The sequence below is a fragment of the Eumetopias jubatus genome, unplaced genomic scaffold (assembly GCF_037043125.1).
Source record: "Eumetopias jubatus isolate StellerSeaLion01/CBP00866 unplaced genomic scaffold, mEumJub1_p1.0 scaffold_27, whole genome shotgun sequence".
In the NCBI taxonomy this organism is placed as follows: domain Eukaryota; kingdom Metazoa; phylum Chordata; class Mammalia; order Carnivora; family Otariidae; genus Eumetopias; species Eumetopias jubatus.
The window spans coordinates 2,180,550-2,196,259 of NW_028274833.1; the positions used below are offsets into that span (position 1 = coordinate 2,180,550).

General features: G+C 42.1%; 1 protein-coding gene across 1 annotated transcript; it reads right to left on the minus strand.

Annotated features, from left to right (window-relative positions):
• Positions 1–1,226: 1,226 nt before the first annotated feature.
• Positions 1,227–8,561, minus strand: LOC148162025 (uncharacterized). Its single transcript, XM_088020458.1, has 6 exons — positions 8,504–8,561; positions 8,022–8,184; positions 7,464–7,711; positions 6,941–7,077; positions 1,568–4,360; positions 1,227–1,271 (listed from the first exon to the last, which is right to left on the minus strand). The coding sequence occupies exons 1-6, from the start codon at positions 8,559–8,561 to the stop codon at positions 1,227–1,229; spliced, it is 3,444 nt and encodes a 1,147-aa protein (XP_087876584.1).
• Positions 8,562–15,710: the final 7,149 nt, after the last annotated feature.

The following is a 15,710-nucleotide window of genomic DNA, read 5'->3' on the forward strand; positions in this document are numbered from 1 at the left end:
CACCAGCCTCTGTCCAGGGATTTACTTCTGAAGGGATAGCTTGGGTCCATGGAGTGACTTTGGATGCATCAGCTTCTGTCCAGGGATTTATTCCTGGAGGTGCAGCTTGGGTCCATGGCATGACTCTGGATGCGCCGGCGTCTGTCCAGGGATTTCCTTCTGGAGATACAGCTTGGGTCCATGATGTGACTCTGGATGTACCAGCCTCTGTCCAGGGATTTATTGCTGGAGGAAGAGCTTTGCTCCATGATGTGACTCTGGATGCACCAGCCTCTGTCCAGGGATTTACTGCTGGAGGTACACCTTGTGTCCATGGAATGACTCTGGATGCACCAGTGCCTGTCCAGGGATTTACTACTGGAAGTACAGCTTGGGTCCCTGGAAAGACTCTGGAAGTGACAGCCTCTGTCCAGGTATTTACTGCTACTGGAAATACTACTTGGATCCATGGTATGTCTCTCAAAGTGACAGCTTCTGTCCCTGGATTTACTGCTACAGATATAGCTTGGGTCCATGATGTGACTCTGGAAGCAACAGCCTCTGTCCAGGGATTTACTGCTGGAAATTCAGCTTGGACCCATGGTGTGACTCTGGAAGTGATAATCTCTGTCCAGGGATTCACAGCAAGAGCCTGACCCTGAGTTAGGGCTGTGACTGTGTCACTCTCAAATTGTGTCCAAGTTTTAACCACTACAGATTGAATAAGGGTGAATTGTGGGAATATTTCAAAAGTAGACCAAGGAATTACTGTTTTGGCTTGGGTCCAAAATATATCTGATGAAGTTAATATCTGTGTCCAAGGTTTTGCTCTTGAAGATTCATCCAGGACCCACACTGTGACTATATCTGCTACAGACTTTGTCCAGGGATTTAATGCTTGGGATTCGGCCTGAGGCCACAGGATAATTGTATCAGCTACAGCCTGTGTCAATGAACTTACTGCTGGATATTCAGCTTGTGTCCATGGCATGACTAAGGAAGCTACAGGCTCTATCCAAGGATTTACTTCTGGAGATTCAGTCTGAGTCCACAATATGACTATACTAGCCTCAGGCTCAACTGACTGTTTTAGGGCTGGAGATTTGTACTCTGATTCAGACTGTGTCCATGGATTTACTGCCAGAAATTGAACCTGAGTCCAAGTATTTACTGATGGAGATTTAGTCTGTGTCCATTCTTTGACTCTATAAGCTATAGGTTGTGTCCACTGATTTACAGCTAGAGATTCAGCCTGGGTCCATAATGGGACTATGGAAGCTATAGCTTCTGTCCTGGGAATTAAGGGTGGAGATTCAGACTGAGTCCACCTTTTGACGGTACCAGTTTCAGTGTCCAATGTTTTGGGCAACTGTTGTGTCCAAAGTTTTACTTCTGAAAATTGAGATTTGGTGCCTGGTGTGACTTTATCAAATTTAGTCTCTATCCAGGGCTTCATGGTTGGAAAAAATCCCATGGTCCATGGTATGGCTGTTTCAGAAACAGCCTCTGTCCAGGTATTTTCTTCTGGGGATTCATTCTGAGTCCATGGTATGACTGTGTTATTTTCAGTCTGTGTCCAGGTATTTACTGCAAGAGATTCATCCTGGATCCAAGGTGTGACTGTAACATTTTCAGGTTGTGTCCAGAGATTTGCCACTGGCAGTTCAGGCTGAGTCCACTGTGTGACTATACGAGACAAAGGATACATCAAGAGCCTTTGTCCTGGAAATTCAGTCTTTGCCCATGTTGTGACAGTATCAGCTAAAATATCTGTCCGGTGATTAATTGCTGAAGCTTCTCCCTGTTTTGAGAGTATAACTGCTTCGGTTTCAGACTGTGCCCAGGGATTAACTTCTGGAGTCTCAGCCTGTCCCCATGCCCATGGTGTTGATGTATCAGCTTCATTTTGTGCCCTGGGATTGATTATACCCACATCTGGCTGAATCCGACGTCTTATGTGAGATTCAGATTGTGTCCAGAATCTAACCTTATCACCTTCAAGCTCATCCCAGGGCCTTACAGTGTAAATGTCATGTTGTATCCAGGCTCTTAGCTTGTCTGCCACAGGTTGGTTCCAGGGCCTAACTATTTCTGTTTTGGACTGTATCCAGTGGTGGGCTACTTGGGATACTGGCTCTGTCCACATTGTGGGTGTCTCCACTTGAGTCTGGAACCAATGTCTGACACTGTCAGCCTCAGATTTAGTCCTAAGCCTGGGTATATCACCTTCAGGTTGGGTCCAGGAATGGGCTGTTTGAAATTCTGTCTCAATCCAAGGTTTGAATGTATGCATTTGAGTATACAACCAGGGTCTGACTCTATCAGCTTCAAGCTCAGACCAGGAAATGGTTGTCTGAGATTCAAGTTGGTTCCATGTTCTGAATGTATTGGTTTGTATTTGCAACCAAAGTCTAGCTATATCAGCTTCAGGCCCTGTCCAGGGTGTAATTGTATTAACTTTAAACTGCCTCCAGATTCTGAATGTCAATGCTTCAGGCTTCATCCATGGTTGGATGCTACTAGCTTTTGACTGAGTCCATGGTCTCACTATGTCAACTTCAGGCTGAGTCCAAGGGTAGAGTGTTTGCAAGTCTGGCTGAGACCTTGCTCTCATTTGATTAGACTGAGTCCAAAACCAGGATCTGGCTGTACTAGCTTTAGGCCTGTTCCCAAGTCTGAAGGTTTCAATTTCAGTGTGTGTCACGGATCTAATTATATGTGCTTCTGACTGGGTCCAATGTTTGTCTTTACCATTTTCAGTCTGGGCTCTAGGTCTGACTATTTGAAACTTAGGCTGAATCCAGCGTCTGATTCTTTCAGTTTTAATCTGTAACCATGGTCTGATTTCTGCTTTCAGCTGAGTCAGTGGTTTTCTTGCCTGGGTTTCTGGCTGGGTCCAGGTTTGGGTTATGGCAGCTTCAGGTTTACTCCAGGGCCTGGTTGTATCAGCTTTAGACTGAAAAAAAGGCTTAATTACATTTGTAATAATATGTGTCAAAAACCAGGTTGTATCTGCAGTTTGAATCTGGGGTTTGACCATAAAAGATTCACGTTTACTCCATGGACTTATTCTCTCCATTTGACTTGAGGCTTTGCTCAGACTGGTATTATATTGTGCCCAAGACTTAATAGTGTTTCTTGCAGATGGTATCCAAGTGAAAGGCATATTAAGTGCTGAAGAAGTCCACAATTGAGCTGACTTAGATTCAGGAAGAATCCAGTATTCATTAGTCTTTTCTGTAAGTTCTTGGGATCCATCTAAATTTAAGACTGACTGAAACCAGGGTTCCAACGTAAGAGTTACTGTAGGATACTGAGATCCATCTGCATTTAGCGTGGAATGAGTCCAGAATTCATTTTTATTAACTGTTAAAGGAACCCATGCATTCAAGTTATAAGTTACTGGTTTAAAAGCAGTGTGAACTCTACCGACTACATGGTGTATTTGGCTTCCAATATTCTCTTCACTTGATTGTATCTGCATCACTGTTCCAGTTTTATCAGGTACAGAATGTGTCCAAGGTCCAATGTCAGGGGTAATTTCTAGCCAGGGTCTAGCTAGAAGTTGACCATGGAAAGGAACCTTACTAGACTGAACTTGAAACTGTACAGTATTAACCCCAGAAAGAAGGTGGGATCCATCTATGCCACTTGAAAACAAAACCCAGGTTATAGCAGAACTAACTAATGGTAGAGTATGAAGCCCAATGATACCAGCTAAAGGATTAACCCAGGGGTTTACTGAATTGGTCATCGTTTGGTATTGATATTTCATTGTATCTTTCTGAGGAAGGCCCCAGGGTATAGATTTATCAGGTGTTGGAGTCTTTGGGGGTCCAGAAAGAACCAAAGTTTCAGAAGTACCAGCTATTGGGGTATTCCAGGGCTCAGAAATATCAGAAGGATCCCGCTGTTTGGTAACAAGAGACGTCCAAGATTGTATCATTGGGAATTTGCTAGTTGAGGAGAGCTGACTAGCTTGAAGGTGTAACTGTCTACTGCCAGGAAAAGAGTCTCTATTATTTAAACGAAAAAATACTGGAGGAGGATTCCGGTGCTGTCTGTTCAGTGGGAAAGTGCCTAATCTTCTCTTCCGTGACTGTACAGAGAGTCTGTGGGAGGTCAAAATGGCAGTACCCCTGCTCAGGCTAAGCCTGTCTTGTGGACGATGTTCTACCCCAGGAGTAAAATTGCAGGGTAGGGAAAAAATAGGATCCAGTGGCTTCTGAGATGTCTTGATAAGCCATTTCACCCAAGATAAATATGGGGCTGTCTTGATGACAAGAACAGGGTCATAACAGGCCATTGAGGATTCACTGACCAGGCCTACCAGTTCCCAGTGGTTGCCACAGAGGCAGAGAACAGGACTACCCTGCTGTACCTGAATGAGGAAAAAAGATAAGCCGTATTTATGTGGGACAAACGGGCAGACAAACATAAATCGTAAGAATATATTAAATATATGTAACATAAGTTATATGTAAATATATAATATATAAATTATAAAATGTATGGCTACACTTTTGTGATAAATAATATCTGTATATTATATACATATTATCAATAAATACATTGAAATAGATAAGATTTATATATTTTTCTGCATATATCCATATGACATGGTGAAAAATAATAAATGTTACCTGGTACATACTTCATAAAGCTCCAGAATAACTTACACACACATAATTGTAACTCCATTTAAAGGAGAAAAACTAAATTACAAAGGATATTTAGAGAAAACTCCCACGTTCTAAATAGCAATTACATATTCAACATTCTTTATTTGGATATCACTTATTCCCTTTGCTGAGTATTTCTAGGCAGGGCAAACTTACACAATCATATGTAATGACTGTGTTTATCCTTATCACTCCACGTCATTACTCTGGTTCAAGTTGTCCTCATTTATTTTCAAACCATCGTCATTTCTGCTATTCTCTCATACCCAAACTTATTCCATGCTTTGTTCCTCCTGGCAGGCAGGATGATACTCAGAGTAAAATCCAAAGGTGTTGTTAATTAGTTTCTGATCTCAGCTCAACATTTTTCCTTTGTTCATTTTGCTACCATCATATTTGTTTCATTCTTCACGGAAAATTTTCCACAGTAGTATCCTTTGCCTGGAATTGGCTTCCCTCGTGGGATTAACTTGGGTTGATTTCTCAAGGGCTGTAAGTTTTTGGTCAAATAGAACATTTTTAAAGATCTTCTGCATTTCTCCTATTTTAACAGCCCATCTTCATTATTTTCTTGGGAAACAATTGTTAGCTTTTGAGTAAGCTTCATGTGGTTAAGGATAATTATATGCTTTTTTTAAACTGCTGCATCTTAGCATAGCACCAAATCATGTTTAGGCAATCAATATTTGATGAATGAATGATTCCTTATTGTTTTTGCAGTTCATGCCAGACCATTTTGTGGGAATAAATGTGAAGAGTACAAAGGTACTTTAATAGACTTTGTTGGTTAGATTTCTAAATAAATCTGGCTTCTTGAATTTAATTTTAAAAGCCATCTTTCATTCCACCTTCCAGAACAGGAAATATTTGATTCTTCTAAAATACATTTTTTTTTTTTTTTTGCATTAAAATCTTTCTGTGACTCCAAGGACTTCTACAACTGAGTCCAGGCACCATTACTTCATAATTGGTCCAAAGCAATTTTCTTTTCTCTTTTTTTAAATATTTTTCTTAGCATCATGTGCCCCTTACAAATTTTACCACTCAAATATTTTCTATGCATTGAATGGTCATTACATTTGCACATCTTATTTCTATTATGAAGAGCTACTTTCCTCTCAAAATTTTAAGTATGCCCTTCTTCTATCCAAATGTAGATATAATTGTTATCTCCACTGTTCACAATAAAGATTTCTATAAGAACATTAACAAAATTATATTTTTACTAAATTACTGCACTACTCTCTCCTATCAAAACATAAACTCTGGTGACCGGGCCCAGAAAATCAGGATTTTCTAAGAACTGGGACCAGGCCTATTTCCTCTATGTACCCTATCAATTTGTAATCTACCACGCGGTGGTTACCTTGTCTTTCTTAATTTCAAATTTCTCAAATATTGGTTTCAACGCTTTGGTCTTTTGGGCTTGACAAAGTTTTGGCAATATGTTTATTAAGAAGAATTTGATATCACCCATATCCCTTTTCCACTACAAATTTTAACATCTTCCTTATTTGTAAATTTCAAACATTTTTATTTTTGCCTCTCACTTTTTTTGCCTTAAATTTCTTTGTAGCCATTTGTGACTTCTTAAATTTTATCTGTTACAAACTAAGTATTACTACATGTAGTATATAACACAAATATTACTACATATCTTCTAGGTTGAGCGTTGGGAAAAAAGTCATGATACTCTTTTAAAATATATATTGGTAGCAGGTACTCCTCATCTCTAACTCAGTTACAATATTTTTGTAGCTTCAGGATGGTGAGATAATAATTACACCTCATAACTGAAGACTTTTAAGTACTCAGTTTGTATTTGTAAAACTGACTTCTATTTGTATTCTAACAAACCAATCCAAGGATAACCTGTTCTTCCCATTGCCTCGAATATATTTTAGCAAATTTTCTAATTCTGAAATTTCATTGATGAAAATATTCCTGCTTTATTTGTGACCTTAAGAATAAATATATCTTTGAATATTTTTTGACATAATGTATGTATGATTATATAATCACATAAACATTACACCTGTGGATTGCATGTGAAAGTAAAGAAACTTTCTTTTTTATTAAGGGAGGAAGAGTCAACATGTTATCGAACGCTCTTAAATTCTTAAGTGTACAGTGTAAGATTGTTAACTATATACACTAGGTTGTTCAGCAGATCTCCAGCACTTATTCATCTTGCATAAATGAACTTGTATCCATTTTACATTTGACATATATTTTTACATCTCCCCCCAATGGTAACTCTGCCCTTATACAGTAAGTACCCAGCAGTCTCCTTGTGGCTGACTCCAGATGCATAAGTTGTTACTTTTAGTTAGGTGGATATATTGATGGTGGCAGAATGAGAGGTCCAGCAGCTTAACTGACAGCTTTTTGATACTGGTTCCAAAGTTATTGTGGTCTGAGGGAATAGAGATAGAAAGGACTATGAGATATGGGTTATTATATTCCTATGATTTACTACTAGGTTGGTACAACTTTCAATCTTTCAATCACAAAAAATTACTGAGATAACTCTGACTTCTCCTTTCCTTCCATCTAATCTCATACATACTTATTTCATACTTTCTTGTATTTTTTAGCTGTTCCTAAATCCCTCAGAATATTATAACCCATGATATTGTCACTTTTCCTTCTTTCCTCCATGTGAAGTGGAGTAATATGGCCTTAATTATTTACAAGATTTTTTAACATCCTATTTTATTTTTGCACTGTTTTGCTTTGTTTTTTCTATATCATTATATGAGCTACATTTATGATATGACAGAACATGACACTTGAGCTTACTCTGATATTGGTATACCCTGCAGTGTCTGTACTGGCAGTTATAACAGCTCTTCCAGAAGATGTTATAAGTATGATAAAGTGGTATTCCCCCCACCCTGATAGGGTACTGTAGCAGGATGACTCCTATGTCTCCTTTGACTGGATCCATTCCAACTTGTGGACCAAAACTGGGGTGCAGGCATATTGTATGGCCAAGTAAGATATCTTCTTGGTCAATGACTGCTGAAATGTCAGAGTCCAAATGTTTCCTAAAGGAATAGAAAAGTACAGAAGAGCATAATGAAATTAGACTGAGAAAAACATTTCATTAGCTTCATTTAACCTGAAATGTTAATGTAATCCAACAAATTTCTCTTAACATCCCTGTAAAATGATGCTCTACATTGCAATAGAATTTGACTTTTAGAACTCCAAGCTTCATTTTTAATATGTTATTTTCCAACAACAAAGTCCCTTGAATGCGTCACTAACCAATGCAAATAAAATTAATTTTGACAAAACAAATATAAAGTATATATGTAACTATGATCCCTTTATCGCGATTCTAGATGTACTTACAGTTTATTCAGACAGCTGGCTGTGGAGAGGATCCACCACTGACTCAGAATAATGCCCTGGCAGTTTTCAGCCAGGGACACTAGCCATGGGATGTTGCTGGATGCTGTCAATGGGGCAACCGTTGGGGTCAATGAGCTTAACCACTGCTTTTGAGAATTGGGTACTAAAAGGCCAGATAGGGAGGAGAGGAGGTAAATATAACATGATAAACAACATCTTGCTGAATGATTATTGATATTTGTCATCCTAACTTTCATTTGTTGAAGATGTGAAATAAGAGAATATAGAGAAGAATGAGAAACATAAATAAAAGTGGCAAAATGTAAGACTAGATGAAAGACAAACATGATAAGAAGTAAGAAATGAAATAAACATCAAGGAGAAAAACAGAAGATATTTTAAAAAGCTAAGGAAAATAAAAAATATTTCCCCAGTAATAACACAAACAGAGGAGAAAAAAATCCCAATTATCTGTAACTTACCACCACAGCAGTGAAAAAACAGTCCCCAAAACTGACAGAAGCAAAGTGGAGATCTCATGTTGGCTCAAGTGGATGTGAATGCAAGATAGGGTTCTAGTCGAGTAGTTGCCAGGGTTGGGATTGAAATTATAGCATATAGAATGTCTGACATCATAATACCTACTTATGAGATAAGTGCCTTCTTCTATTATGTTCACCCAACAAGAAATGTTTCCCATATTTACTCAAGTTAAATGTAACTTAAATATTGAAACAAACTTTTATTTAGTTCAATATTGACTTTCATTTTTGGAGTGAGAAAATGAAATACCCCATTCCCACACTTTGTAAAGAATATAATCTCTCTGGCTTTACCATGTAGCTTTACGTACCTGCCACATATACATACTAATTAAAAGAATTAGTTCCACATGATCTAACACAGAAGTTGATGAAATACTAAACAATGATAGTTTAAAGTAACTTACAAATCAGTATGAAAATGATAGAAACTACAATTGTAGAAAATTAACTCAAGAGCTACAAACACTTCTCTCTGATGACAATATTGGGCAAAGAGCAACAATTCAATAATATTTACCTACTCTCATATGGAGTGTGCCATAAGTTGAACACATAAATCTGAGGACAGGAAGCCTTGGCCTGCCTAAGTTTTTTAATTCAGTAGAGGAATATATTAGTTAAGGTTAGTTTCTGCTGGACTGGACAGATAATATAAATCAATTATATAAGAATAAATATATATTTCATATGATAGGAGTCGTGAGATACCTGTGAAGTCAGCTTCATGAATTTATCTGAGTTCTTTCTATCTTTCTGGTCAGCAATTTTATTATTTGAATTCCATTCTGACAATGCCTAAAAAATGCTTTATCTCTACCATGTCCTTGTTCAAAACACCAATTAAAAACAGAGAAAAGAGGGCAAAGGCAAAATCTAATGTCTTCCATTTAAGTCTTTATTCCATTTTGAGTCTGTTTTTGTGTATGGTATAAGGAAATGGTCCAGTTTCATTCTTCTGCATGTGGCTGCCCAATTCCCCAACACCCTTTAGTGAAGAGACTGTCTTTTTTCCATTGAATATTCTTTCCTGTTTTGTCGAAGAATCGTTGACAACAGAGGTGAGGGTCCATTTCTGGGCTCTCTATCCTGTTCCATTGATCTATGTGTCTGTTTTTGTGCCAATAGCGTACTGTCTTGGTGACAGCTTTGTAATAGAGCTTGAAGTACGGAATTGTGATGCCGCCAGCTTTGCTTTTCTTTTTCAAGATCGCTTTGGCTACTTGGGAGCCTTTTCTGGTTCCATACAAATTTTAGGTTAGTTTGTTCTAGCTCTGTGAAGAGTGCTGGTGGTATTTTGATAGGGACTGCATTAAATGTGTATGTTGCTTTGGGAACTATGGGCCTTTTAATAATGGTTTTTATTCCTATCCATGAGCATGGAACATTTTTCCATTTATTGGTGTCCCTTTCAATTTTTTTCAGGAGTGTTCAACTTTTGCAGAGTACAGATCTTTTTCCTCTTTGATTAGGTTTATTCATAGGTATCTTATGTTTTTTGGTGTAATTGTAAATGGGATCAATTTCTTTTTTTAAATTTACTTTTTTATTATGTTCAGTTAGCCAACATATAGTACTCATTAGTTTCTGATGTAGTGTTCAATGATTCCTTAGATGCCTATAACGCCAAGTGCTCATCATACCTGCCCTCCTTAGTACTCTAGAGAAGAACACAAGCAGCAACCTCTTGAAACTTGGTCATATCACCTTCTTACTAGACACATTTCTGGGGGCAAGGGAAACAAAACCAAAATGAACTTTTGGGTCTTCATCAAGATACAAAGTTTCTGCACAATGAAGGAAACAATCAACAAGCCAAAAAGGTAACCAATGGAATGGGAGAGGATATTTACAAATGACATATCTGATAAAGGGTTAGTATCCAAAATCTATAAAGAAATGATCAAACTCAACACCCAGAAAATAAGAAATCCAGTTAAGAAATGGGCAGAAGACATGAACAGATATTTTTCCAAAGAAGACATCCAGACGGCCAACAGACACATGAAAAGAACCTCATCATCAGGGAAATACAAATGAAAACTACACTGAGATATCACCTTACACCTCTCAGAATGGCTAACACAAGAAACAGGTGTTGGTGATGATGCAGAGAAAGGGGAACCCTCTTACACTCTTTGTGGGAATGCAAACTGGTACAGCCACTCTGGAAAACAGTACGGAGTTTCCTTAAAAGGTTAAAAATAGAGCTACCTTATGACTTAGCAATTGCACCTCTAGGTACTTATCCGAAAGACATAAAAATACCAATTAACAGAGGCACATCCACCCCAATGTTTATAGCAGCATTAAATTCAAAAGCCTAACTATGGAAAGAGCCCTAATGTCCCCTGAGTAATGAATGGACAGGGAAGATGTGGTATACATACAATGGAATATTATCTGCCATCAAAAATAATGAATCTTGCCGTTTGCAATGATATAAATGGAACTCGAGGGTATTATGCTAAGCAAAATAAGTCAGTCATATGTGGAATTAAGAAACAAAACAGATGAACACAGGGGAAGGGAAAAAAGAGAGGGAGGCAAACATAGTAATTAAACTATAGAGAACAAACTAGGGTTGTTGGAGGGGAGGTGGGCTGAGGATGAGCTAAAAGGGTGATGAATATTAAGAAGGGACTTGTGATCAACACTGGGTGTTATATGTAAGGGATGAATCACTTCCTGAAACCAATATTACACTGTATGTTAAATAACTAGAATTTAAATAAAAACTTAAAAAAAACTAATGTCTTCCAGCAGATGAAACTCAATAAGTCATCTTTTCCTGTATTTCCACAGCAACCCCACTGTTTGTTTTTCCTTCCCTCTTTCACTATTCTGTGAAAGGCACTACTGTAATAATTTAAGCTTTATGATAGCTCTCAAAATGTTTTAAAGATAATTTTTATATTAACAATTAGTAAAAATGAGAGCACAATGTTTAATAATGAATAATGGATAAATTGATTTTAAAATGCTATTAAACTAATGCTTACATTGAAATCTGCGTGATGAATACAATTAAGCAAACAAAATAGGACAAGGAATAGAGTGCCTACTGTTTGTTTAGATGCCTAAATGAGGAAATAAAACATGCAGTGTCCAAGACATTTAACGAAATCCAGTGTAAATGAGTAAAAATGAGAGTGGAAGCAACATAAAGCTACAGAGGAAGATATTTACCCAATATTAACAAATCTATAATTTGTTTGGTGTGTTTGCAGGTGCACGGGTATGTGTGTTTGTGAGGCCCTGTGTGCGTACCAGTGCGGAGGGACCCTGAGTGTTTATGTGTTGTGTGTGTGTGTTTGCATGCCGACGTATGTGTTGATGTGTGTGTCCAAGTGTGCATGCTTGAGTGCCACAGACCTTGTGAGTTGGTGGGTGTTGCCTGAGTGTGTGTTTGCACATGGATGGGTGTGTGTAGGGGTGACCATTTGCACATACCTGTGTGGAGACACCATGTGTGGTCCTATTTCATTTGTGTGTCTGTTTGCATGCGTGTGTATGTGTGTATGTGTGTGGCGATGTGTGAGTGCCTGTGTGCCGGTTACAGTGTGTGCTTCCCGGTGTTAGGTGTGTGTGTGTGTCATGTGCACGGCCGTGTGTGTTCCTGGCAATTGTGCATGCCTGTGTACTAGAGATCAAATGTGTTGGGTGTGTGTTTCCTGAGTGTCTTTTCCTGTTTGTGTGGCCAAGTGTGCATGCTTGTATGCGGGGACTATGTGTTTGTTGTCTTTGATTCCCAGTGCACGTGAATGTGTGTGTGCATGCGAGCAGAAACCTGTCTGGCTGTCTGGGCAAGGCCATGGGTGTATGGTGTGTATGTGTGTTTTCAGGCACACCTCGGTGTGTGACTTTCTGCGGGGCTACGTATGTATGGACATGTGCCAGAGACCTTTCAAGTGAGTGTTGAGTGTATGTGTGCTTGCATGCGCGAGGGTGTCTGTGTGTGTCTCTGTGTTTGCAGGCCGTTGGGTGTCTGTGTGTGTCTCTGTGTTTGCAGGCCGTGTGTGTGTGTGTGTGTGTGTGTGCGCGCACATCTGTAGCCACCTGTTCATGCCTCTGTGTTGGAGATTGTGTGCGTGTTTGGTGTGTGTATTGCATTAGCACGTGTGTGTGTATTTGCAAGGTCATGTGAGGACACATGTGTCCCGAAAAAACGTATGGGTGTGTGTGATTTGCATGTATGTGTGTTAGCATGAGCTCATGTGTGGGTGTGCGTGTTTGAGGGTGCAGGATCAGAGGTGTATGCCTGTGTACTGAAGATTCTGTGTGTTTCTTGAGTGTCTGTGTGCTGTATGGACCGTGTGTGTGTGTCTGTGTGTGTGTGTCTGTGTGTGTGCGTGTCCGTGTGTGTGTGTCTGTGTGTGTGTGTGTGTGTGTGTATGTTGTTCTGGGGCCAATTGTGTATTCTTCTGTACTGGAGACCGTTCGTGTATGTTGTGGGTATGGGGTTACATGTGCAAAAGTGTGTGTGTGTATTGGGAAGCTCACTGCACATGCCTGTGAACCAGAGACTTTGTGTCACGTGAGTGTGTGCATGAGCACGTGCATATGTGTGTGTTGGAGCGGCTCAGTGTGCATTCCTCTGCGACACAGACCGTGTGTTTCTGTTACTTGTGCGTATCCTGAGTGCAGGAGTGTGTAAATGTGTCTGTGTGAGGGCCAGTTGTGAATGCATGTGTGCCTAAGACCGTGTGTATTTGTTGTGCGTGTGTGTGTGTGACTTTTTGGGTGGAGGGGGGTGTGTGTGCTAGTGCCGGGCCAAGCATGTATGGCTGTGCTAGAGACCGTTTGTGAGTGTTGCGCATGTGCTTGCGAGCGCAGCCGGGTGTGTTTGCACGGGCAAGTGTGCATGCCTGTGAGCAGGACACGTGTGTTTGTGTCTTATGTGATCTCAGTGTGTGTCCATGCACAGGTGTGTGTGGGAGTGGACATGTGCAGCCACATGCATTCCTGCGGGTTGCAGATTGTGTATTTCTGCACATGTGTGTGTGAGAGAGAGAGTGGTGCCTGTCTGCATGGGTTTGTGTCTGTGCGTGTGTGCGGCCATCTTCTATCTGCTGTGTCAAGCCCGGGTGTGTGGGTGAGTGTCCTGTGTGTGTGTTTCCATGGGCTCGTGTCTGTGGTGCCTGTCTCTGTGTGTTTCCAGGCACATGTGATTGTGAGTGTGAGCGGCCACTGGCACATACCTGTGTGTCGAGACTATATGCGTGTATGTTGTGTGTCCAAGCGTTTGCATGTGCAAGCGTGTGTATATGTGCGTGTGTAGGCCCCAGTCAGAAAAGGAGAGGGACTGCGGGATTTCCAGCTCTGCGGATTATGGAGAAAGGGGCAAGAGGCCGAGGGTAGCCATGTCCCTCCGGACACACAGGCCTCGTGTGCATTTGTGTTTCTTCAGGAATCTGTCTCCCCTCTCGATGCCCAGATGCACAGGGCCCAAGGCAAGGAGGGAGGGGTTGGAGTTGTCAGGCGGGTGTTAGGCACACCACCCATCCGTGCTGATTGCACAGATGGTTTCAGGTGTGGGCAATAGCTAGGGGTTTCAGTCTCCTTCCTGGGCCGCACACCTCTTGTTGTGTGTGTGTGTGTGTGTGTGTGTGTGTATGTTGTTCTGGGGCCAATTGTGTATTCTTCTGTACTGGAGACCTCTCACCTTCCCGCCCCGACAAGGGCAATGCCAGAAGTCTGTCATTGCACAAATGTCAGCTGGGACTGGGAGTGGACATGGACAGCATCCACATGAAGGGCGAACAGATAAAAACCAGGGTCCAAAGACCGTGGGTGCGCATATGAAATCCACTCTGGTGGAAACGTGTGGAGACCCAGTCGGGCACTCTACCTGTAGATATGTGCACGCTTCTCCCACCTGAGACGGGGGGAGGGGGGCTGTGTGAGAAGCCCCTTCTTGTCGGTGATGCCTGGAGCCAGGCTTCCATTGGCACCGGACCCACGGCCCCAAGCCTACTTTGCAGGCTCGAAACCACACTTGGACATCTCTCACTACATTTGTCGGCCAGCTCTGGGGTTGTGATGGCCCGGCTTGATGTTCCACTCACGGTCTGACCCGGCGGACCCAGAGAGGGGAAGGCTAGGGAGGATGCATTCTCCTCTGCAGTCCAGACGAGCCGGGAACCCCTTCCCTGGGCATTCTTGCAGTTGGCAGAATGCAACGGAAGACAGTCCGTTGCTGGTGGTGGAGGCCTTTGTGCTGCCTGTCGCCTGGGAGCCGTCCTCAACTCCTTGCCGCCGGGCCTTCCAAAGAGTGGGCACTGAGGTCACCAAACGGGCAGACAGCATCCACCTGGGGATGGATGGTGGACAGCATCCCTCTGCCGTCCTCTCCACAGTGATGTTGCAGACTTCCTCTTCATAGAGGGGCATCTGGGTCCCCTTTGCTGTATGCTCTTGGCTCCAGGAAAAGGCATGCGTCCCTCTGTCCTCCATGGCAAACACACTGTGTGTCTGTGAGACTGTGTGAGGGTGTGTTTGTGTGGGCACTCAACCTGGCACCTTTTCGAGGATCACCGGACTGGGTGCCGGTCCCAGAGGGGGAGATGACTTTGATTTCCTGGGAAAGGAGCTGTTCCGAGACTCATCTGCATCTTTCTTCCTGAAGCCTTTAGGTTCCAGAGGCCGTGTGGCCAGAGGGGTCAGAGAAAGAGCGCCGGAAGCCAAAGTCAGAGAGGAGGACGGAGAGGAGAGCGTGAGGAAAGGACAGGCGGACCGGTGGACAGAGCGCTCTTCCTCGCTCGTCTCCTGACCAGCAAAGGACATGCACTGGGACAAACTGTAGCCGCACATTTCCCCCGAACAGGCAGACGGTTTCGGGGCCTCTGTCTCCTGGAATCGCACGATGACTACTCCAGGGCCTGGGCTGACCATTTCCACGCACACTGGACCAGGCTTCCCGGTGGTGCACACAGTGTCCCGAGTCTCAGAGGAGTCTATTCGGGAAGGGCGAGGGACAGCTTCGCATTGTTGGTAGAAAATCCAGGCAGAAGGCGCGCCCGACGAGGCCGCGGCAGGGGCGTGGGCGGGGTGGTGGGGTGCGGATGGTGTTGGGGGGCGGCGTGGGGGTGCGAGGGTTGGGGTCGGTGCAGCTGGGACCCCGAGGCCACCCCCGAAGAGGCGCACC

What these genes read in the sequence shown, in the direction of transcription:
- LOC148162025 (XM_088020458.1), bottom strand. Translation starts at nt 8,561, where the DNA reads ATGAGATCTCCACTTTGCTTCTGTCAGTTTTGGGGACTGTTTTTTCAC. An exon ending in GTTTTTTCACTGCTGTGGTG is followed by an intron (nt 8,185 to 8,503) that starts GTAAGTTACAGA and finishes CTGGCCTTTTAG; the next exon opens with TACCCAATTCTCAAAAGCAG. An exon ending in TCCAGGATGAATCTCTTGCA is followed by an intron (nt 1,272 to 1,567) that starts GTAAATACCTGG and finishes CTTAATTCCCAG; the next exon opens with GACAGAAGCTATAGCTTCCA.